This window comes from Ixodes scapularis, unplaced genomic scaffold (assembly GCF_016920785.2).
Source record: "Ixodes scapularis isolate PalLabHiFi unplaced genomic scaffold, ASM1692078v2 PGA_scaffold3__209_contigs__length_174095766, whole genome shotgun sequence".
In the NCBI taxonomy this organism is placed as follows: domain Eukaryota; kingdom Metazoa; phylum Arthropoda; class Arachnida; order Ixodida; family Ixodidae; genus Ixodes; species Ixodes scapularis.
In genome coordinates this window covers 68,811,480-68,835,974 of record NW_024609868.1, presented here as the reverse complement: position 1 = coordinate 68,835,974, position 24,495 = coordinate 68,811,480, and the positions used below count along the sequence as shown (strand labels likewise).

At 43.4% G+C, this 24,495-nt stretch overlaps 1 protein-coding gene across 1 annotated transcript in view; it reads right to left on the bottom strand.

Annotated features, from left to right (window-relative positions):
• Positions 1-3,603: 3,603 nt before the first annotated feature.
• The window catches only part of LOC120841602 (nose resistant to fluoxetine protein 6), a 71,595-nt gene continuing 50,703 nt past the window's right edge, over positions 3,604-24,495 (bottom strand). The window contains exons 11-15 of the mRNA XM_040212529.2: positions 23,276-23,398; positions 21,137-21,257; positions 6,548-6,734; positions 5,875-6,017; positions 3,604-3,786 (exon numbers count right to left, since the gene is read on the bottom strand). Coding sequence (XP_040068463.2) covers positions 3,604-3,786; positions 5,875-6,017; positions 6,548-6,734; positions 21,137-21,257; positions 23,276-23,398 — 757 coding nt within the window. The remainder of the gene's footprint in view (positions 3,787-5,874; positions 6,018-6,547; positions 6,735-21,136; positions 21,258-23,275; positions 23,399-24,495) is intronic.

Below are 24,495 nucleotides of genomic sequence, written 5' to 3'. Positions count from 1 at the left end.
AGCGGCTATGATGCAACGAATACGAACATTGAAAGCTTATGCAGTGAAAGCGCCTGAACAGATGCACTTGGAACTCATTCAAAACAGAAAAGAATCACGCTTTTTTTGTTGTTTTTTTAGGCGGAGTTGTGGAATTGTGTACTTATATTCCATATCCTGGTCCCAAGAACTCCGAGACATTTTTCGGATAGTCCTTCCTGAGACATCCGCGGGATGTCTGTAGGACGTCGGCTTCGGGACGTCGGACTTCAGCACATTTTATGATGTCCACGGAACGTTAGGTCTCGTCTGGGCATAGACGGATCTCACTCAGAACAACGTACCCTGCCTAGGTACGACATGTAAATATGGAAGCATTTTGGAATTGTTTTTAAATTTGATCATAACTCAATTTCCCTGTCAGAACGGCTTGCTTCTCTTCTCGTGCGGTATCTTTCAAATATCACGTTCCTTTTCCTCGAAGCTCTGAAATACTGACATGCGGCGGAATAGTCATCACCTCGATACATGCAATTATCTTACCAGATGAAGTTATATGAAAGCCAATCGTATATAAGTTACCAACTTGTCAGCTGATGGTGTCTTCAGAGCACGCTACAATACACTGTTCTCAGTTTCTGTAAAAGAGGGCGTTTTTTTGGAAGTAACCTTTTTTGTAGAATTTTGAGAATACATGGGTGGTTACAGTCTGCTAACAAATTTCTAGTTGTATATTTTATATATAACAAACCCCATAAAACAGTTTTACGTCTGTCCTAGTCATGGGCGATTCTGGTGGACAACTTTATGCAGTACTATTTGCACAGTTTTACTGAACATTGATGCACAACTAGGAAAATGGGGTGAATCCAAAAGAGAGAAAGTCAGGAGAAAAGGATAAATCCTTGAACTTAAGCCGATGATGCCAGACAGTCTTTGCCAAGATGTACTGATGCCCTTGACCAGTGTGCAGAATACATTTAAGGACTGAGAAGCTAGCTTAATTGGAATATGCTGGCTTCATTTGCGAAAATCGAATTTTTTTCCGGCGTACCCTATAGATTTTCCAATGCACGCCAAAAAAGTGCGACTTTCGTAATGAACCATATTTGTGATTGAACTCTTTGATAGTTTTGATTCAATATAGGGCTGCACATTTCTAGATCGCAATTGCCCACTGTTTTTTTATTTGGAATGTTTTATTCTAGCCATAGATTTTATTCTTGAATTACAATCGTAATTTCGCCTACCTGGCAACAACGTAGACAAAATATTTTCTATACAAGGAGAGAAAAAATTATAGTACGGATAATTCATTGTTGCCGGCCGCCCCCCTCCCCCACCTAAGAAAAAACAACACACTTCAAAGTATTGATAACGTAATTCATAAATTTATTTACAATATGATGGAAAGCCAGACAAAACAAACACACCCGAAAGGGGCACGAAGCTTATTATAATTTGCAACTCCAACCGGAGGTTTTGTTTTTGCAAAAGTAAACCAATTAATGTGTCTAAATTTAATTCAGTCTAAGTCTCAAATTTATTTATTTCATTCGAAGGTAAAGCTCGGAGTAAATATTGCTGAAGTATAACTAAGCTCCTGTGAAAGACCCTTGAATATTTTGGTGTCCAAGTAAAATTGATACTGTTTTAGAACTGCTCAATATAATTTTCATTCGTTTCATATACACTGCAGTAATAATTGTTTGGAAGCTCCTTTCGCTGCATGTTTAAGTGAGATAATCAACTTTAGCTTACGAACGTCAGCTAAAGTCCCAAACTATTTATAGTTCTATTTTGTTCAGTGTTTTTCAATGACGCATATAACATCGAGTAAATGGCCGATGCAAAAAAAAAAAAAAAAAGTGCGAACAACTCAAAATGTCATTCAGTGAACGTAGTAAAGTGCCGGAAGGTAAATTCACACCTCCACACAACAGACACGAAACAATTAACACACTTTCTCTCAATTTGTAAATTCTCGTCTTTCATCATATTCTTAGCAAATATTTTGTCAATTCAAGGACACCTTGAAGTAATTTATCGGAAATGCAGTGCTGAGGGTAAGTTTTCGATTTTGATAACCTTCTTTTTTTTTGCAGGTTCAAATATTTTGTTAGTCATGCATACTAAAACCTTTCGCAGTCCCCTTAAGCTAGTAAGCTTGATTTTTGAGGGGAAAAATTACATTATAATAGACATATCTACACTCCACGCATTATCTATACACAAACATAAAAATATAATAAGGTCTAGCTTTGTTTCAAATGTCTGTAAGTTTTGTTGCCCTATAGTCAGTGACAGATTTGATGATTGGTAGTTCCGTGCTCTTATCAGGTAATGCCACAATCTCATTGGTAAAGTTGCGAAAAACCACTCCCTGCATTTCTTAAAATTGCAGTCACCATAAGCCGTTTTTGCGTTGGGGTTCCTTGAAATATGACGTAGTCGGGTTGGGCGACCAACAATAAAGTAAATAGTTCAAGTATTACTGAAATTCAAAAATATAGTCAAGAACAAAAATGTAGAACTATTGAACCCTCGATTTCTAGCTCATTCCTATCGGCAGATAAAGTAATTTTCTATTTTTCGCCAACTCAGCTACGTCAAGAATTCATATGGTTGCCGTCACAAAAAAAAACATCTATAGTAATTTGAGTTTCGGGTAGGTTTTCTCAAGATCTACATCAAGAAAATCGTTAGCATACTTATTTTTGTGCGTTGATTTGCCTTTCTTTTTCTTAAAAATTTTATGACCTTTTTAATTATTGGTTACTAAGGTAAAGAGGCATCTAGCTTTGCCGACGAGGGTAATTTAATCGTAATTATACACAGAACGTAATATTTCTAACCACAATGTGAACGCGAGAAACCTAGGATGATCACTGCACGTCCCGGCCTCCCATGCTAGTTGGGAATATTGCACAGTGAAAGGATGTTCAATGACTAACAGTGAACAATTTACTGCGGTCTTCAGCTCAGTTTGACCAACAAGGCGGTTCCACAAAACCCCTTCACCTTCCGGCAAGCCGCGCAACACCATGTTGATGAGCAGCGCTCCCCACTTTTGCCATTTGTTTTACACGCGAAAGCTTATTTTATTTCATGCGTGTTGGGGAAGCGCTGAAGCGTGGCCAGCGGCTCTTTTAACCAAAGAACTCAGCGCATACATGAAATCATGGCCATATTAGGGACGCATAAATTTTAGCTTCATCCGATTTCTTTTCTTTCGAGGTTCCTCCCCCAGCATCTATACAAGGGCAATTTCGGTCGTCGTCGGGTCGACTTCACGGCCTCCGGCTCGATTTAAATTAAGTCTGAATAAGGACCGGAATCTATTAAAATCAAGTACCAGATGACGCTCATTTGAGTCGCCGACTATTCTGGTGGCCGCATTTGATCAGGACGCCAAATACTAAACCGAGCTGGAAAGCACTGCATTAGCGCATCGAATGACATCGGACGAAAGTTCATCAACATGGCGTCCGAGGAGAGTTTGAGCTGGAAGTACGTACGTCATGTGAAGCTGCCCTTTATGGTTACTACTCCCTCTTAACCACTCATATCACATGGTGTTGACAGGTTTTTAACATGTACGGTAAACAAATACATAATGCACAATCATAGCTGTGACTTTTCTGAATCGGCGGCAAAGAAAGGTTTGCCGTTTGTTTCTGAAGCTTTCTTGTCTTTGGTTGGTCCGAAGATCAGTTTTTCAAGTTGAATGACGGGAGCCTCGGCGGTCAGGTGGAGCACGTAGCCGAAGAAGATGCTCAGGGCGAAAACGCCGAGCGACGTTGTGAACTGCACATAAACAATAGTTGTGTGTCCTAATATTTAAAAAAAAGAAAGATTAACGCAATCGCAGATCTCGAGCAAGCATTCAAAATATGCAATCAAGCTATTAAAGAGAAGTCTGTAATTCATTTTTTATTTGTTTCTGAAAAAAGAGCCCGTTCATAATTGTAAAGGTTGTCCCAAAGCGAACCTTCCGCTGTAAAACGAGCCAAAAAAAGTACGCCTGCCCATAAAAATGATAAGTTGTCACTCAATCTGCACTGAGTAGGTCAGTTTGCCCATGTGAAGTTTCAAGGCGTAGCTTTCCTTCTGTAAAGAATGGGAGCAAAAAACTGGGATGAGGACGATTCGTCACATGCGCACTCGTCAGAGGAAGATTGGTCACAGGACGATTCGTCAGATAGGAACATTCGTCACAGGATGACTCGTCATGCGGGCAACCGGTCACATCGATCGGGCAGGGGACGGTAGTAAATCGCAAATTTCAACAACTGCCCACATTCCCTGATGAGGAGTTTCACGACTTCCCACTTTCACATAAACCAATGGTTAGGAAAACTAATCTTACAACACTCCTCCGCTCTTACTTTCATTATATTACGAGTCTTCAGCAGGTTGATCTCAGTCGCTGGCTTGAACGAGCAATAATCCGACTGGCAGCCAAATCAGCTTTTACTTTTGCCTTGCATACATCTATTCGACAAAATCAATTAGTATCGGAATTCTTTCTGCTGAATGTGTACGAGTACCCCTCGTGCAGCATCATGGCTCTCTCTGTAGCGATCACCTCCATTATTTTGAATATAATCCGAGTTCAAAAATAGTCGCTCTTATATGGCCTCCACATTCACTGTTTGGGACGGACCCAGAAGCTAAAATGTCTGTTACAAACTATTGACCTTGAGAAGCGAAAGACATGCTAAGATAAGAGGTGACCCACTTTTTGAGGCCGAATTAATATGTTTGGGACCGAACCAGAAGCTAAAACGTGCGTTACCAATTCTTCGCCTTTCAGATATGAGGTGATAAGATGAGATATGAGGTGAGCGACTTTGTCCGCTCCAGCCAAATTGCACAATACATCTTGGGGGCGGGGGGGGGGGGGACCAACTATTCTGGGACCGGTTGGCCGCGTGACGAGTCGTCCTGTGACGAATGTTCCTGTGTGACAAATCGTCCTGTGACCAATCGCCCTGTGACCAATCGTCCTGTGACAAGTGTGCATGTGACGAATGGACCGTATCCCCAAAAAACTTAACGAGGTCAAGGTTAGGCGTGTTCGCAGACGACCGAGTTAACGAGGCTATTGTGTCGCCATCTCCCAATGGGCTTGGCGAGCAGACGACGCACTCTGTCGTCTGCTCGCTGCGCCTATCGGGAGATGCCATAACAAATAGCGTCACTAACTTGGTCCTCTGCGAACGCGCCTAACCTAAACTTTAGCAAGATTTTTGCTCTATTTTTTCGCAATATTATTAATTTTGAAATTTGATGCGATAAAATTGACCAGCTCAGTGCACATTCGGTGAAAATTGAAGCTCTCTATGTGCAGGCGCAAATATTTCAGACTCGTTTTACAGCGGAAGGTCCGCTTGGGACACCCTATAGTTGGACAGCTCCCGCCACATTCTCTTTTCGTTTACACGCAGATGCGGCGTCGTTTTTGGTGTTAAGGAGTTTTACCGACATTCGATTAGTGACACTTCACGAACGAGAGCTCTTAAACAGAACTTCACATAATTGGACCATGGCTAGACTAGTCTAGTGTAAGATCAAGTTTACAAATAAAAACTGGTTTAGCATTGAATTGTTATTAATCAACTCCAAATTTAAACAAGGACTGTAGCTTTTAATTACACCTGTTATTTCTATTTTGAGTATATGCGTTCACATTTACAGCTACTGACTTTGTATAATAAAGACGTTGTCATCTTCTCACTTTGGTGTTTCCATAATTAGTAAGTATGCATCATACTGCCAGCTTAATCATCAATAAAATTAGGTGTACTTCTCTCGACAGTGTCGTAGTAACATTTATTTCATTCGCCACGTGTTTTCTTCTCCCGCCGCTTTCCCCCGCAGGTGGGATCTTACCTGAAAGAATTCATCGGCGTTAAGGTAGGTTCTCAACCGCATCATGCGAAGATGAAAAACTAGCGCTTGGACCAGATAGATGGAAAACGCCAGCCGAGAGAGTGGTATAAAGAAGTTCCACGAGAAGAAGCCGTTCAGGAATCCTGCAGTGCCAAAGCGTGATTTCAAAAAGAAAACAGTCAATGTAGATTATATTGAACCTTCTATTTAAGCAATATACTTAGTAGATTCGAACACTTTGTTTTAAAATGTAGCTTGTTACATCTTTAACACGCAGTAAAAAAGGTTGACTATTAGAAAGACCCAAAGGTATTAAGCATTTTTAGGTGAATCGCGATAAATGCTGGCGTTGGTCGTGCTGAACTAGACAATGTAGTGAGGGTAGGCAATTGTTTTACAAGACTGTAAAGAGTCATTGGGAAACACTACTAAAAGTAACTATTGTAATCATTGCTTTTTGGCAGAGCAATATATAGAAATTACGCATTACTGTTTGGTTACTCGTCATAAATCTGGAGCTTCCAGCACGCCAAACATCGCCCAAAATAGAAAGAAGAAAAAGTTCACATTACATCTAGACTTCACATGAAAAGGTATTTTTTCTTCCAGCTTTCCTATCATATTAGTGTTTTATTGTTAGTGGCACCTAAAAAACAAATGCTTGACCACAGACCTCCTCGTCCCGTGGCACAGGCGTACATGGGCCAGAAAAAGGCTACGGCCCAGAGAGGACGATGGAAGCCCCCATAGATTGCGTTTGGGATGTCGTCGGGCAGGTTCCCCCTGTTCCATGGATACGTGGCGAGAAGAACGAAGCTAGCCAGTACCGTTGAAACAAGCCAAAGAAGTGCCTGCACAATCTGAAAGAGGACGCGAGATTACTTTAATCATTGTGATTGCCTGGAGCTGAGCTGGTTGGTTGTTCATGCTTGTGATATTTGCCAGCTGAACGAAGGACGAAATAAGAGAGAGACAAGGAACATACAGATGCATTCTGCTGGACTAACAACCATTTACTGAACAGCATCTTTTCCTTCGTCGACATTCATTTACTGAATAACTTCTTTCCCTTCGTCGACTTTCATTATTGCCTAGATGAAATAGTTATTCCTCGTCTTCATCTCTTTAGTTTGAAAACCTTGCATCCCCAAAGGTAATGTCATCTGTGGGCTCATTCAAACTGTTTTACACGGAGTGCGTTTCCTAGAAATACCTCTTTTCTTTTGTATGTAGCACGATGGAGGCAGTGCTTACACATTCCTCCTTCCTCTCCTGAATGGCTAGGGACTCTAGAATTTCCCTTGCGATCTGTCTTTTTGTGACTAGCCATGATGGTGATGTTTGAAAAAAGAAGCAGCACATTGGCATTCGCGACAATGCGCTGGAAGATGGCCACTGCTGAACTATCGCAAGGCCAAGCCCAAAGAGTCTAAAAAATCCTGAGATCCGAAACATGGCGCCAGGTTCGCATACTCACGGATTTTCTAAAAGTCAAATGCCCTAGGCACAACGTTTTTTCGAACCACTTGAGCACGTCAAGATATACTACGGATTACCTTTATAAAATGTGTTTTCTTCCAGCATGGAAGCACCATCTGGCCAGGAGACCTACGAAAGAGCCCAAAAGCTCCGCAATTCAGGTCATCGCCGAAGTATCTTTTTCAGCACCAGCACGAAGCGTATTTGAACAAGGGCAAAAAGTTGCCCTCCAACCAAGTCTGAATGCCATCGACAAGGTCAGATAGGTACGACAAATTGCATCCAAAGTAACCGAGGAAGCAATCTCAGAGATCGTCAGTGAAGGACGACTTCCTAGTCGGTGGACGGAGCCAGGGAAATCAAAAGTTTAGTTTCGCCACAACGGTGCGTGAAATACGTCGCAAAGACCTTAGGACTATGTCTCTCCGAGAAGGAAGTGGGTTTGTGGTTATGAATTCGGGGACACTTGAAGAAAAAGCTTGACAAGCAATGGCGAAGAATTTCATTCCAGTAGATCCAAAACAAAGTATATCACCAAAAAGGGGCCATTCTTAAAATACTCGCAGAGGAGCAATGTGGAAGTCTTGTGACAGAGATCAAAGGAACGAAACAAGGTGAACTTTGTGTCTTCGTTTTTGGGCCAAAACACACAATGACGAGGTTCTCTTTCGCGCAGTGTTGTACGGAACGGCGTTCCAAGGAATGGCGTTCCTGGAACGCGTTCCTTTTAGGAGGACCGAAGGAACGCCGCCGTTCCATTTTGCATCGCTGGAACTGGAACGGGAACGCGTTACATTTTAACTGGAACGGAAAGAGTAACGGCGTTTTTTTTTTTCGTCCAGTGGAGTAATTTTTATTTTACTTCGAACAGTAAAATCTTAAAAGTGCAAAAACAATATCTTTACGAAGTGCAAGGTGTCGTTACCTTTTTGGCTACTAATCTTATGGATTGTTTTGTGTGGTCCTCACCTCGCTTGCTAACAGTTTCGGGTGCAGGAGAGCTGGTTGACATTGATTCTTTTTATAGTGCCCGAAACTGCGGTACAAAAAGCAAGTTTTTTGAGTCGTAGGAAAAAGCAAAGAAAGAGGGTTGTTTCAATCTCAGCTACTTTCTTCGGTTCTACGAATCCTCTTACACCCAAAAATCTAAGGCCGACTAAAGTCACTTGTGAACTTCCATAACGAGACCTACAGTTACAAACATCGAACGCACCTTACAAACATTGGTCAGTTAAAAGATACAAAAAAAAATATTTCTTTTCTTGCCCCTTCCCCCCACCTTCAAAGTGAACAAAGCCAACCTTACAAAGAAATATTTGTAGTTTTTAAGACTGACCTTCTAAAGGCCCTACCCTCTCCCCGAATTGTTCGTCTTGCGAACAGCAATATCGAGAAGCAACTGTTGTTAAGTTAGAACAAGGGGCTTTGTTCAATTGAAACGTCTGAGGTTGTTCTTAAACACTCGTACAATGTTGGGTAAAAGTATATTCGGCTGGTCTGAATCATCTACTATAAACATGAATATGGTTAAAAGCTGAGATTTTCGAGCGCAGCTCTTAGGCGCCCGTTTCCGACTTGAGCAGCGTCGCCGTCGGCGTCGGCGTCGCCTTCGGCGTAACCGCGTGGTGTATTATGGGTAAATTTCCCCGCTAAATCTAGCGGAAAAATTTTCCCGCTAAATCTAGCGGAAAAAATTCCCCGCTAAATCTAGCCGAAAACGTTCCCCGCTAAATCTAGCGGAAAAATTCTCCACTAAATCTAGCGGAAAAATTTCCCGGCTAAATTTAGCAGACAAAATTTCTCCGCTAAATCTAGCGAACATTGCCCCACTAAATCTAGCGGAAAAAATTTCCCCGCTAAATTTAGCGGAAAAAATTTCCCGCTAAATCTAGCGGAAACGCGGAAAAAATTCCCCGCTAAATCTAGCTGAAAAATTTCCCCGCTAAATCTAGCGGAAAAATTTCCCCGCTAAATCTAGCGGAAAAAATTTCTCGCTAAATCTAGCGGAAAATATTCCCCGCTAAATCTAGCGGAAAATTTTTTTCTGGGGGGTCACATGACCCCCCAAGGTCAGATGATCCCCCCCCCCCCCGAGGTCACGTGACACCCCCACCCCGAGAACAGGTGACCCTCAGTACCCTTCCCTCCTCCTCCTCAAGAGCTGCGCTCTAATTCGGTGTTACAGGGAGTTGTAAACGGCTTGCATTTTCAACTTAAATATATCAACAAATGAAACCCTGCCTCCGCATATTTTCTTCTCCTGTTGCCCTTCTATGACGACATACAAACTCCTATGTTGGCTACTTATGGGATAGATAAAAAAAATGCTTGATTTAATTAAATATAGTAATTAGCCAAATACAAATAGAACGTATTGTAACGATACGTTCCATTTTTTAAACTATAACGGGAACGAGTTCCTTTTTCAGACGTGTAACTTGTAACGGGAATGCGGTCCGAAAATCGGAAGGAACGAGGAACGAGCTTTCGTACTTTTTTTGAGGAACGTGTACAACACTGCTTTCGCGCCATTGTTTCAGAAAGTCACACTTAGCAAGGCCATCTCTCGATTGTTCTGGCAAAAATACTATCTCAAGTTCAGATAAACGACCCCTTCAGGATACGAAACTCTTACCGCATAATCTGCTTTCTTCAGGAACTGGAATGCGACATCCTGTCAGGCTTTTTCATCGATATTCGCGACTCCAATTCACTATAGGTGGCGCCACTCGTTTTCCGAAATGTCGATTTTAGCGAGTGTCGGAAATGCGCGCCGGTATACCAGTTGCTGAGCCTGTCTACTGTGCTGGCTTCACTGAGCTACATACATGATTCCTGCTTATACGAGGAAGCTAGGGTGTTATGAGCGCCAGTCACCTTTTTTATCCTGAAAACAAAAACGATATTTAGCGTAATATTTACGCCAAAAAGAACGTTTCCATTCTGGAACGAAACCGAAACTAAGCTCTATATTGAATTAAATTTCTCGGTATAGGTGGTAAAGTGGAATTCCTTCATAACTCAAGATGTGTCTCACAGCTTAATTAATGAACTAAACAATTTGCTCGCGGAAATTTGTTTTGCGACGTACGTCTCCGATTCCGCACTTCGAGATATTTTGGAGAGTTCAGTGTCCCATTAAAGACAAAGCCTTTATACCCCTTAGACGTAACATAGAATATTGCTTTTGTTGAAAAAATCAGTGCTGATATTTGTGTGTTCTCGCTATCTTTTTTTGCTCGGATAATTGTCATCTGAAATAATGAACCCCGGGCCTTCTAAGGGGTCTGAGGGTATTTAGATGATTGATTTGCTTTAACATTATTCCATAGCAGAAAAATAACAGAATCATTCTGAATTTTACAAAATCTCGCCGCGGATGATGAATTTGGAATAGGTTCACAAGACGTATAAATTAAGAAACACTGTTCTTACTAAAAAAAAAAAAAACAAAAAAGAAAAAAAAAACAAAGACGGAATCCGAGTCAGAGAGCAGAAGTGTTTTTTTTTTTTTGAAGCAATGCGTCACGCATAGGTGTTTATATTACATCCAGCGCTTGACTGTTTGTCTATCTTGATAAACATGTGAAAGTTTTTATATGCGAAAAAAAATGAGACCTTTCTGGAAATACTATTATGGTTGAATGACAGATGTTTGTGATCGGGGCGTTTATTGAAAGCCTACATTGCGGCAATTCGTATTAATAATAATATTACAATTAAGATATTTTAATCCGTAGTTTTTCAAGCTCTCACATAATCTGTTGCTTATGATCTAATTTGAGCCGAGCGAACAAGTATGGCACTCAAAAATGTAAATTATCATCACTTGTGCCAATTGCAGCAATTTTGATTAACAAGTTATAAAATAAAAATATTCTAAAATCAATTAAATCATTCTATAAGAAATTTGAAAAATCCATGTAAAATCACACAAACTGCAGTGTGTAAAGCTATCAAAGTCGCGACCATTGACCACTGGCAAAACTTCCAAAGTCATCGTCAATCCCCCCGGACCAAATGCCCCAAATATATAAAAAAATTGTTTAGTTAATAACTTTTTTAGAACATTTTGTTTCTTATTTTTGCGCGCCGCCGATTTGCCGGTATCAGCCTTTCCAGTGCTAAAAAACGCTCACCCGCTTGCACGTTTGCTCACTGCAGCACTTTTTGTTGGCGTTGCAAACCGGTCAAGCAGTAGTGAGTTTTAGTATTTCGTATACGAGCGAACGAAAGTGCTGTGTGTTTTCGTTACGGTTTCTACACCGCGCGTGCCCATAATTGTGGTCTTGAATTGGAGCATGGCGACGTCGCGCCTGCACAGCGTGGAGCACGCAGCAATAACTCAAACGCACAACGCTTGCTTTTGCTTCTATGCGCAATACTAAAACTTTCTAATAAGGTCCAATCCGACACCGGCTGCAGCACTACATTGAGACAATGAAGAGGGTTATTTGCATTAGGAAATGACATTTCGCGAGCCATGATCGCGAGCAGTTCCGCCGTGCCCGCTGAGCAGGAGAACCGGGTGACTCCCACTAGAGCGCTTCCCGCTTCCGCCACGGGAGTGTGAACAGCTAGATGAATACGCGAATACAGACATGTACTATTCCATTCCCCATGCCACTCTTCTACCGATCCTTCGTACAGCAATTGACGAGCAAGGCGTCCAACGCTTCCAAAATGCAGCTGGGATGATCCTCGACAGCTTCCTTGAGCTCCTAGCTATCTGGTGTTTGCATAGGTTCCCAAGTTGCCCCATAGCAGTGCGATATATACCTTGCAGCATGCGGGAAGACCATCCAAGATAATCTGAAACATCATCGCATCGAGGCCATCTTTCTATACGTAGATGACTTTCTTCTACTGTGCAACTCTGTAGTAGACGAGCGGGATGATGGGTGCTTAGAAGTAGTCATGCGCAGCTTTGACCAAAGCTGTCCTGGACTTCCTTCAATCATGAACTTCCTGTAAACCAATGTATACGGTTTCTCGATCTCTCGTTAAAGTACACAAGCTCACACGTATGCTGGATGCATCAAGCTAAATCCTGTAAAGGATATCTTCCGAATGATTTCGAACCTTCAAAAATTGTTAAACGAGTATTGGCTACCACAGCTCTTGTTTCGGTACTACAGGAATCTTGCACCCATAGGCACGAGCGCAGTTTTCAAACACAAATCTCTAGTCTTCAAGAATCCGGATACATGAGTACACTTCTGGTACCTGTTTGCGAAATCATCTGCAAGGAAGCACGACGAAAACCAATGGAGACTGCACAACCACCAAAAAAGAAGCCTCCTTAACTTCTAGTGGTGTTGCCTTATATCCACAAAGTTACACATCGCCTGAAAAGGTCGCTGGCCGACATGGAATACAAGTCGTCTTCTCAGCTCCGAATAAGGCATATGCCATGTGCCGCAAGGTTAACGGCGAGGCCAGCAACAACAAAAAGAGCACGTGCGGCACCACACACAAAACTCAATACGTCCCATGTGAAAGCGCTGCTGTTTACAACATTCCGCTGCCATGTAGGAAATGTTACATCGGACAAACTGGGCGCTGTGTCAATGACCGCACCAGAGAACACACCGCTTCTGTGCGCACAATTGCAGCAGCGGGCCATTTTCCAGCGCATTGCCGCGAATGCCAACGTGCTCCCTTTATCTCAAACATCACCATCATGGCTAGACACAAAAAAAAAAAAACAGATCGCAAAGGAAATTTTAGAGTTCCATTGAGGAGAAGAAGGACGAATATGTAAGCACTGCTTCCATCGTGCGACATACAAACAAAAAAAAGTACTTGCGGGAACGCCTCCCGTGTAAAACAGCCTGAATGAGCCCACATATGACGCTACCTTAGGAGAGGCTAGTTTTCTAAACTGAAGAAATTAAGACGAGGAAGAACTATTACCCCTAGGCAAGAATGAAAGTCAACGAAGGGAACAAAGTTTTCAGTATATGAAAGTCGACGAAGGAAAATATGTTGTTCAGTAGATGGTTGTTAGTCCAGCAAAGTGCATGTGTATGTTCCTTGTCTCTCTCCATATTGTATACTACACTCTAAAAAAAAAGGGTGTCATGGGTTACACCCATAGGGGGTGTAAGTGCTTGTGACATATACTACATCCTTTGGGGGAATACATGTGCACCCCAAATATGGCACTACGTCTACACCAGTTGGTGTGGTGCACATGTCCACCTTTTTCTACAGAAATCTCACTCGAAGGGAACACAGGTGCACCCCATTCAATGGTGTACGGCTACACCTCTTTCTACACCCAATGAAATGAAAGGGCACACAGATGCACCCCATTCGATGGTGTACCATTGCACCACTTCATACACCGGCCTCACTCAAAGGGAACACAGATGCACCCCGCTCAATAGTGTACTATTACTCCCCTTTCTACACCTACTGCTCTCAAAGAAACACAGGAGCACCCCGTTGAATAGTGTACTGTTACACCTTTTTCTACACCCACTGAATTGAAAGAGAACACAGATGCACCCGATTCAAAGGTGCATGGTCACTACTTTATTCACCCGTTTCATAACTTCATAAACCTATTTAAGACATCAAGGAAAACAGTAAAAATGTATGCGCCCCGGTGATTGCAAAAAGGCAGGTAAACTGACACACGGGATTGATTTCAAATCTCATAGAAGTTTATTAGGCAGCCTATTCCGTAAACAAGTACAAACTTGCAAGCAATCCGTGATATCTGAAGACGTACAAAGAAGCTGTTACACAACTGAAAATATTACTAAGCAAACAAGAACCGGGGGTGAGTCTTAAGTAGTGTCCATACTGCCAGCAGCCGGTAGAATTAATTCATCGAACGACGTTTCATCGACAGCTCAGATTAGCTTTTCTGTGTTAGCTTCTCTCCTTTCTTTTCTTGTAATGAGCCGCCCCAGAATGTATCCGCGAAGTGACGTGTATGGGTGGGACAGTTGGGTTAACATATTTGTAATGAGCCGCCGCAGACTGTCGCCACGAAGCGGCGCGAACGGGTGGGCTGGGTCGATGAGCACGCGCCTCAGAGCTGCACGCGCGACAAAATGTCCCTACGGCGTGCATTTTGCGTAACGAGTGATGATGAAACGTTAGTTTCGATGAAACGTGTCTGCAAAGCGTGTATCAACGAAAACGTGTTTTCACAAAACACTAGGAGAATAAGAAAGTCAGTATTCCACCTGCAGTTTTCACATGATTGTAGACAGCTAATGGCAGGCGACTACCGATAGAATTTCGGGGAAATTATTCCCCCGGCCGCTAGTAAATAGACACTGCCTAATTCTAGAGCTAATCCGGAACGGAACGGTCAATTGTTGCAAAGGAGTAGGTTGCGGTGCACTTACGATGAAAATACCGGACTTGAAATATGTAATCCGATATATATGTCGACACAGGCACTGCAGAACCACACAAACACAAAAACGAAAAGAAAGGGGTCCGTGAAGATTCAACACGATGTGGCAGAAGCAGTAATTTTCCGAACCGAACACTAAACACATCACATGAATTCCTTGGGCTTTTTTGAAGAAATCCCTTGTTGCCGATATACGCGTAGGACTTTTCAAACACTGGAAATCTTGGTACACTCGAATACGTTGTCGTGGGCGAAATCTACGGTAGCCCCGCTGGTCGCAGCACAGCACACAAGCAACTAGGCCGGGAAGCAGACATTCCGAGGTCGAAAAAAGCTACTACGTCATCCGTGAAACCTTTACAACATGATCACGCTCCTGCCGTTATCCGCGCTCAGACAGAGGAGTCGAGGGATAAAAAAAACCGCCGGTTCATTTGTCCGCCAACTGCTCACCTTCATCCACGCTTTCAGCTTAGGGAGAGAAAGAAAAAGAGTGGAGTAGGAAAATAGCAGCTCCTTCAAGGCCAAAAGGGGGCGCCCTCGCAAAGGCTTATCTTCAGGGGCAACCCAACAATGAAGGCAACGAAAGGATTTGTCGCTTATATCCTCTTGAAAGTTCAACCCAAAGTTAATAGTGCAGTGAATGCTATCCGTGGCCTTGGTTTTCAGGCAGGTACCATGCTTTGCCTTATCTCTAGCCCGGAGACTGTAGTCATGTGATCCAACCCGGAGACCCGATTGGCCTAAAACAGGCATAGCGTCCACTCTACTGTCAATACCGGTGGAACAGGATAGCTCCATACTTCCTAAGAAACTGCCCAACCCAAAAAGTGACCCCCATGGGGGTATCCAAGCATAAGTTGATCGGGGCGCGTGGCTAGTGTGGCGGTGCACTGGTACACCTACAGGTTTTTAAGGGAGAGGTGGATGCTCATTGTCGGTGTACAAGCACACTGGCTGGGCAACGGAGGGTGCGTCTTTCAGGAAAAGGGTGCATGAGCGCCTGATGCACCCGACTACACCCTTTTTTTCTTAGAGTGTATTTCTTCCTTCGTTCAGCTGGCAAATCTCACAAGAATACTTTAATCAGGCACACAAGCCGTAAATTAGTAATAACGTTAATCTTGAGATTCCGTTGTTCATGCATGCCGGCATATTTGCATATTTCCTTGGCATCCTAACAGACACTATGATAGATTAATCAAGGAGCACTATACCAAATAAAAAGTGTAAATACAAAAAATAATCCCTGTTTATATTGATGACGAATAGACCGATATCACTAATCTTTCGACGCATGCGTGACGCTGCCATAACAGTGGTTCATAGGAGCATGGCACCAGTTCACGAGACAGCTCGTGCCGCCTCGTGCTCTTCTCGCGTGCAGAAAGACTACAGTGCCTATCATCAGGGTTGTAAAGTACCTAGGTACAAGTAACTGGAAATCGGTATCTAGGTACTTGTGTTATATCTGAGGTACAAACCTAGGTACTTTAATTTCTCAGTATCTGTATTTACATCTTAGGTACATTTTCCAGTAACTTGTAACTAAGTGAAGATACTTTTTACAGGTACTTTTCTATTCACTTTGTCCAAAATGGTAGAAACTATACATCTTAAAGTATTAACACACTACCATCTGCCGTGATTGACGTTGAGTTGGGTACGACATCTGAGGCACTGACTTGATCGAACGACGTTTTAGCGAACGAAGCCCCGCCTATGATGTTTCATCGAACGACACACTTTAGTGAATGTAGGTGTTCATTTGAGGGAACGGTGGATTAGCGATACCGTTCTAGCGACACCAGTTTATTCAATCGCTGCGGAACTCCGTTTAGTGGAAATAGCGACCTGCTTCCATCATCTCAAACTGAAATCGACTTCATTGCGTGTTTGAAGTTCCTCTGACAGCTACACAAGGAAGAAGATAACTTGAACGATGTGCGGTGTTTCTGCTGCCCGTATCTTGTCCTGGTGGTGGCACTGTTCTACCATAAATACAATATAAAATATAAATGCAAATAAATTATAATTAGAATCGTGAAGCAATGTAACATCCCGTATATAATACAGTTTCCGCTCAATAAATCGGACTCAAATTGTGCAGTCATGAAAACTGAAAAAGTTCCGAAAAAAAAAAAGAAAAAAAACTAATTTTTCTTCTGACTATCTAAAGAAAAAATAAAACAAAGAAGCTTGAAGCCTTTCGCTCGTCGTCGCGAAGGTTAGGTGCATATGCACTCGACTATGCATATGCAAACGACGTCTTCTGGGCCCGTCGGCGTCAGCACCGGCTCTGAGGGCAATAACTTCAATAAGCGAGTTTCGGCGGTTTTGGTGTGACATGGTAAACAGTGGAAGCTGTGGCCTCAGTGAACCAATTGGAGCGTGGGGAAAGGCACGTGAGGACTCAACACCGATGTCGACATCGCATTGACACCAATAAAGCACATTTATCGAACTCGTTTTTGAGTGTATCCTTATTATAAAAAGCTTTACTTCCAATATATTTTGACAAACTTGGGGAAAATAAATAAAGACAGTATCTTTAAAGTAACTGTACCTGTACCTAGGTACATCTTTAAGCAAGTACCTCGGTGCGTACCTAAGTACCTTTTCGTATGAGTAGCTGTAACTGTATCTTAGGTAAATTTTTAAAGTAACTTTTACAACCCTGCCTATGATGTCCGGCGGCGGCGGTGGAGTAATGAAACTGGCTGTGAGATTGGTGTCTTGAAAATCGAAGACGTGTAATATAATCTAGAACGCCACTAAACAACAAAAAAATTTGGCAAACAAAAGTGGCAATAATTTTGAAGAATCAAACAAAGAAAAAAAAAAGAAGACCAGTCACGCTAATGGTAATTAAAAAAGAACGCGAAGTCTCGATGTGTCGTTCAGTTTCTTCGTGCTACCTTCCTTGTGTTAACGAACCACGCTACTTCGACAACATTAGCCTGAATGGGGTAGGTTGTTCTATGACTTTGGTAGATTGCCAACCCACGACCGCCAATTAGTCAGCCTCCTGAGCGGCCCGAGTACCTTTTCCTTTCGGGTCCAAAGGGCGGGTATGTCCTGTCACGACAATGGGTAGTTGAAACCATAGCCGCTAAGCTTCCAGAAAGACCTTGCATCGAAAGCTGAGAAGCTGCTCGCAGATGTACACTGGCAGTTCAAACGGCTCGTGTTTTATCTTATGCCCCAATTGTACGGGCTCTCAAAGTCTGAGTTGCTCTGTGGCACACGTATTTAGCTAATGGAAAAAAAAGTGAATGAAACGCCCCCTCGGACAATAAAGTGGCCTCTAACCAGGATATCTCCTTATTGCGTGGCTCACTGTTCCGCCGTTTTCACGATAGTAGATCAGGAGTCAGCTATACGGAGGGAAAGTGTTCCGAAAGGCGCCTTTTCCCCTCGCAATGCAAGAAATGGTATGCGAAATTAGCGCGCAACCTGGGAAAGGTGCAATAACGAAGCAGTCGAGCGCGCCGTGATTGGTTGAGATGGGGGGGGGGGGGGGGGGAAACAAAAGCATTAGTGTGCATCTGGAGATTAAACGAATGCACGAGCTGGTGCAAGAAACAGAAGAACTTGAACACCATAGAGTAACTGACAACCTAAAGAAAGGAGGATGTCTGCTTTTTATCTTTACGTTTCTTGCTTCGTTCGTCGGTGTTCTTATCTTCAAATGTCCTCCTTTAATTGGGTTTTCAACGATCGGAATTTTCCAAGCTCTGCTGCCTTTCATAAGCTGTCAGTGATTGCATTATGCGTCCAATAAATGAAGGCAGTTACTAAAAAAAGTGCGCATACGCGCCGGGGTATTTTTAAAAGCGCTTGCTGAGCAAGGCTTACCAGAGGAAGCCAAGTACTGTTCCGTCCCGCTAGACTTGAAAATTTATGTCGGTATTCCTAAACCGCTTCGGTGGCTCCGAATCAAAGTGCCGCCCAAAGGATTCCTCAGGTCGCGGGTTTAACTCCCGGCGGAGATGCCAAGCAATCTGACGGAGGCTTTTTTTTTTTTTTTTCCGGAGGAGGCGCCGTGTAACCGAGAATTCGGTTGCACGTCAAAAGAATAAAAGTTGGTCGAAATGATTACTCACTTCTTCTCAGGGGCTTGCCAGATGCCCTTCGTTGGTTTGGCACTTAAACCCTCTTCCCCCCTCCCCCCCCCCCTAAGTTTGGTTTTGTGGGTATCCCTTAGGATACCCCTGAATTCGATCCAAGTGGCTAGATATCACTCGACTCGGAAACAAGACGGTCACCTCGCAAGTGGCCTTAAAGTCTCGCTATCGTTCTCCTACCTCTGTGTTATTTCCAACGCCGATCAGTGGCACAAGTAATTCTCAAAGTGACCAGTGATGACGGATAGATATCTTGGGAATTGTAGTAGTCAAGAATCGTTGTAATTTAAGAAAATAAATAATAAAAAAAACTTCCGGAGAATTTGGTTGGTAACGTATCTTGGTTGGTAGCTCGGTGTCATCGTTTATGCACCGGGACTCATACCGCGACCTCCAAGGAGAACGCTAATGATTGTTGTTATGGTCACATGATCGCTTCCGTCAGCCAGTGAGAGCAAGAAGCCTTCCGCGCCTTCTGCGGCTGTGACATTATAAACTGTTGTCACGGTCATAACGCTTTTGCGTAACGTTTTCGCGTCTTGCAAATTCACCAAGTTATCCTTGACGAAACAAACATGCTCTACATTAAAACGTGAAACTTTAGTCCAACCACCGTTTTGAGTTCTTAACACAGACGGGAATTTCTTTGGCTGGCACCTAACCATATTCATCTCTAACCAGGGACTGAAGTCGATAAGCTGACTGCCACCTCGAATCCTGACGCAGCGTTCGTCTACTCACTGATTGGACACCAAAACGCCTTCCTCGAGTGCCTCCGTAGCACTCTTGATGGGGGGAAAACATCACGCGTTCCGATGCAGCGGCGCTCTGCTCCGTGAATAAAGTGCGCTCCGGGTTTCCCCAGAGAAAGAGGGTAAAGCCGGCGTCAGACTCTTATACATCATACAAAATACAGTCTGCGTAGATACTCCAACGCGAGTCACCATCCATGCTTCAAATGCCGCATGGCAACGAGTTCAAGGAGAAAACTTGGCACGCCGCATTCGAACCACGGAATCGAGGTGACTCGTGTTTGCAGACCGTCATTTGTATGATGTGTGAACGGTGTGACCCCGGCTTAAAAGAGAGCGGCAGAAAAGCAGACGTGCTCACTTTGCTGCAGCGGGGAGAAATGTAGTTCGAGTGTTTGGCTCCCTATTGCCGTGAGCTTGGGCAAGGGCTCTGCTCGGGCGTCGGACGTTCCTAGATTACGTCAGTTGTGAAACTCCCGTGGACTGCACCCCCGCCCCCCTCCCCTTTAAGATCGCCCCCCGTCGTTCGAAGCGCCACCTAGATTTTCCTTTTAAATCTGCGTGTTCCATAGAGTACGGTGAAACGACATTTAAACGCTCCACTTAAAAACATATGTATTCAATACGATACATTGTAGTTAACAGCCATACTCAAAACGGTGGCGCGTGGAACAACATGGGAGGCTCGCCTTTGGGGGGAGGGGGGGGGGGATTACTCGCGGCTAGCAGTGTCCATGGGCAGTTCCGTAGGCGAGCTAATCTAGCAACGTTCTCGCTGGCGTGTTTTATTTGTTATGATTTTCGCACGCTCTGAATACTGCGTTTCGCATTCCAGCAGGCCCGCAGGCTATAAGAAAGTTGCATTTACTTTTCAACCGCAGAATATAGCGCTCATAAATAAGGTATCCACGAAGCGCTTACGCTATTACCGTGCACGACACAGGAGTGCAAGGTCAGCGGTCTGCACGAATCCTACGAAGGGTGCTCGCTGTCCGGCATTGAGCGGGTTCAACCCTGCATTTTCATGGCGGCACCGGATTCTACCATTCGCGCAATCACGTCTCCAGATGTGTACAGATTTACTCCGGACTAACACATCACATTATTACCGCTGCCTTTATTGCGCTAGTACGGAAAGGAGGCAACTTTTGGACTGATCGATACGTTTTTACACCCTCCCTTTGTTATGTAAATTTGAGAGTGCTGTGCACGCGTTAAACAGGCTAAATAAGCATAGTCATTTGCTTGTAAGTCGACTCAAGGTTGAAAAGGGTCAGCACGTAAAAAGTTGAGAAAATGGCGATCTCGCAGCTTAAAGTAAGCTGCAGCTATTAACTGAGAATAGGGGAGGGGAAATATTTTGGCGGCAGAACATCCCGACCGCTTTTTGAAAACACCTACGTGCCTAATGCGCGTTTAATAGCACGGAAAGGTGAATTTTTTTTTTTTTTCAGCTTTTACCGGAGTATATAATAAAAATTATCGAGGCAGGCCTCACGTGTCCTGCTCGACACTCTCTGGCTTACCGGATGAATTGACTTGTCTTTGCACTGGACGGCCGTATGACCGCACATCACTCCGATGAGGTATGAGCCAACGTGCGTGAAGGGACGAAGGTATATCAAAGACATCGCGCGGTCCAATCTCCTGTGCCAAGAACAAAAAAAAATTGTTTTCATGAATAATATAATCATTGGATTGCCCTTGTCTGGGATGCTTACGCATCAGCCTTCACGCATCAACTAATTGCGATTTACCATGTAGAGGGAGAAGACTGTGTTGACATAACAAACGACTTGTTAGGAATGTCGCTCCCGCGTATCTTAACAACGCGACCTAAAAATAATAATTTTACTATAATTATCACTAAAGTTAGTGCATTTTTATGTAGAAATTGCACTAGGCAAAAACCAATAGAAGTTTCGGGACTAGTTTTGTAGCGTAAAAACAGAGGACAGAATGTAATGCTCAAACATCTGTCGAAGACGGGGATCTTCCTGTGTCACTAGTCCAAAGTGACGTCGTTCTGTGAACATTTGAAATTTCGCTCAACGAGCTTGAGTGGCCACGTGCACAAACACAACGGTGATTTCAACGTGTATTGCAAAGCAGACCCAAGAGCGGGCGTCAATTACGCGGTAAACTCGCAAAATCTGAAAAAGAGGCTATTGAAATGACTCGGCAGGCTCATGGCGAAAAAGCAGTGAGTGAATCGTTCGAGCTGTTTTGAGTGGCCCTCGAACTTTAAAAAGTCAGAACAACGATGAGACGGCGAATAACTGGGGAACTAAACGTTTAAGGAGCCGAATTTCTACCCAAAACAAAATAGAAGAACGTCAGCGTCGGAAGCGTCGATGTCGGTGAAACAGCAGGATCGAACCGCTGGGGCGAGACTGCCTTCGGCTCGCCACGCGGAGCCCCTTATGTAGATTCGCGGGCTTCTGGAACAATCGGCCTAGAAGGTTGGGAGCGTAGAACATTCTAACTTCGAATAAGCTACAGGATTCTCAAATGTGGCAGAATGCGACATTTACAGAACTAACAAAATCAACAACATCCGCAGCCAGGAATCGAACCTCGGCTCTTTGCGTGGGAGCCAAGCACGATAACAGCTAGGCCACGGGCACGCTACCTACTTGGCCCACTGCGACCGCGGTAATATCACTAGAAAATGAGAAAACAAATCGCGGAAGGTTGCCGCATTTCTCTTCATCTTCCAGTAATGGTCTGCCATATTTTTATGCGTGAGTGCCATTAAAAACACTTAGCACAACTCACTGATTGTTTGCTAGAAGCCTTCCGAGTCCATCTAATACGTCTCTGCTTGAGATTTGGCAAATTTGATTTTCGCTTCGGTTCGCCCAGTTCATGCTTAAATCACTGATGTGCTCGGGCACGTGGCCAAAAATCTGGCAAAGCGCAGCTTTAAATGTTCACAGAACGACGCCCTTTAATGACTGATGAAAGTTGACTGCTGCGCGTTTATCATTTTGCTAACCTCTCAATTTGCGTAACAAAACTCCCGAAACTTTGTGATATCCCACCTTGTATATGCCTTCGCGGAATGTTTCTGACTTTCCGAAATGTGTCAAATCACAAAAACGGGCTTCACGAATCGCCTAATATTCGCATCCCGTGCCTTTTTTTTTTTTTTCGACCGCGTATTTTGCGCGACTGCTGCCCTCTAATGTTATTAAATTCAGTACAGCCGAGATATGCCGCCTGAGCGCTTAACATTTCACGTTGTCTCATTGTGATCGCATTTTTAATAATGATCATCAATAAGTTAGCATTAGCTCCCTGATACACGCGCTGATCTATTTGTTCTCAAAACGTCCCTTTAAATTATATTCTAGGGCTAATACGGACTCTTATACCGGCCTAGATAACGCTACCCAATCATTTCCATCTAAGCTAAAAATGTAGTTTCCAGCTCAGAGACAAGTTAAAAAATTCTAAAACCCAAGACGGAGGCTACAAAGAGGGAACAAACACAAGACGTCTAGAGGTCTTGTGCTTATTTCCTTTCTATAGCCTCCGTCTGGGGATTTAGAAATGTTTAACTTTAACCAGCTCGCCTGCCTTATTACGTCATCTTCAGAGACAAGTCACCGTGTATATCACTGCTGCACGAGCATCAGGAGAGCGAATAAACTTTTACTTACCCTGCATCGTAAGTCCCAAAGCTAAATCCGTAAAGCAGGTTCCATGAGTGAATTTGAAAGCTAGTTAGGGCAGAAAAGCCTAACACAATGGCCACTGCAAAGCCGCACGCCGTTTTCGGAAACCTGTTGTAAGGGGAAAAAAAAGCGAAAAAAGAGAGCCGGCAGTGCATGAGCGCGTGAGTGTGTGAGTGACAACCCAGCTCTTCATGATGTACGACTTTTTTGTGCACAGATATTTTCTTTTTTTTATGCAAAAATACTTTTCGATTTGTTAATATCCTATAAATTGTGCGATGACAGGTAAAATATCAAGTGAATTAAAAATATCGACCATTCACCCACAGTTCAATCTTATATGAAGTCACCCAACACCATGGTGTTGGGTGTTTTCAGCCTTCAGTTGCGTGGTGTAAACATCACAGGTGTGCAGTGGCTTTACAAACACCATAGGCGTCACTTGCGCGAAGGCGCAACGCTGCTGCAATGACCCTACCTAGCTTTCCACATCTACCTTTCTTTTTTATTTTCTTTGTTAACTCGCAACCTGTTGTTGTTCTGCCCACGCCACTCCCACCATCAGTTGGAGCATAAGATTCCGTAACGTTTCCTGTTCATATATTCCGTCTTACCGCATAAGACGCTACGAGCCATACAAGCCAAAACAACACTGTGTCAGTGTCCCGTGACCTTCAAGAGGGGCGCAGCGACGCGTTGTCACTTTATACGCTGAATTGGCTGAGATATTTCATAACATCCGCTACAGTCCATCATAATTGGAAACAGAGTATAGTGATGTCTAGATAATTGAATCGGACCATTTTGTTAACAGACTACCCATATTAAAATAATACATTGGGAAAATAGCGAAGTGCAGCGCAATCAACCATGTAAAACACCCTCAGGGTGAAGTGCCGCAAAGTTTAGTTTTCATAACCAATATCAGCAACATTAAAAAAAAAACATACATTTTTTTGTGTATTTTTAGCGCTCTATGGTGTTTCGAAAATAATGCGACAAAGTACGGCCACTGTGGATGCGGTGCTCAAGTGCCACTGATAGTTGAGACAGAAATTATCCAACGGTAATTGACTGCAACATGGGCCTTGTCATATAATTATTTGTTTCTAATTTAAAACAATACACCGTAACACGTTTCTGTGGATTTTGAATTATCGGTTTTCAAGAGTTTGTCTAGGGAAGTTTGGTGAAAATCGAGGGTG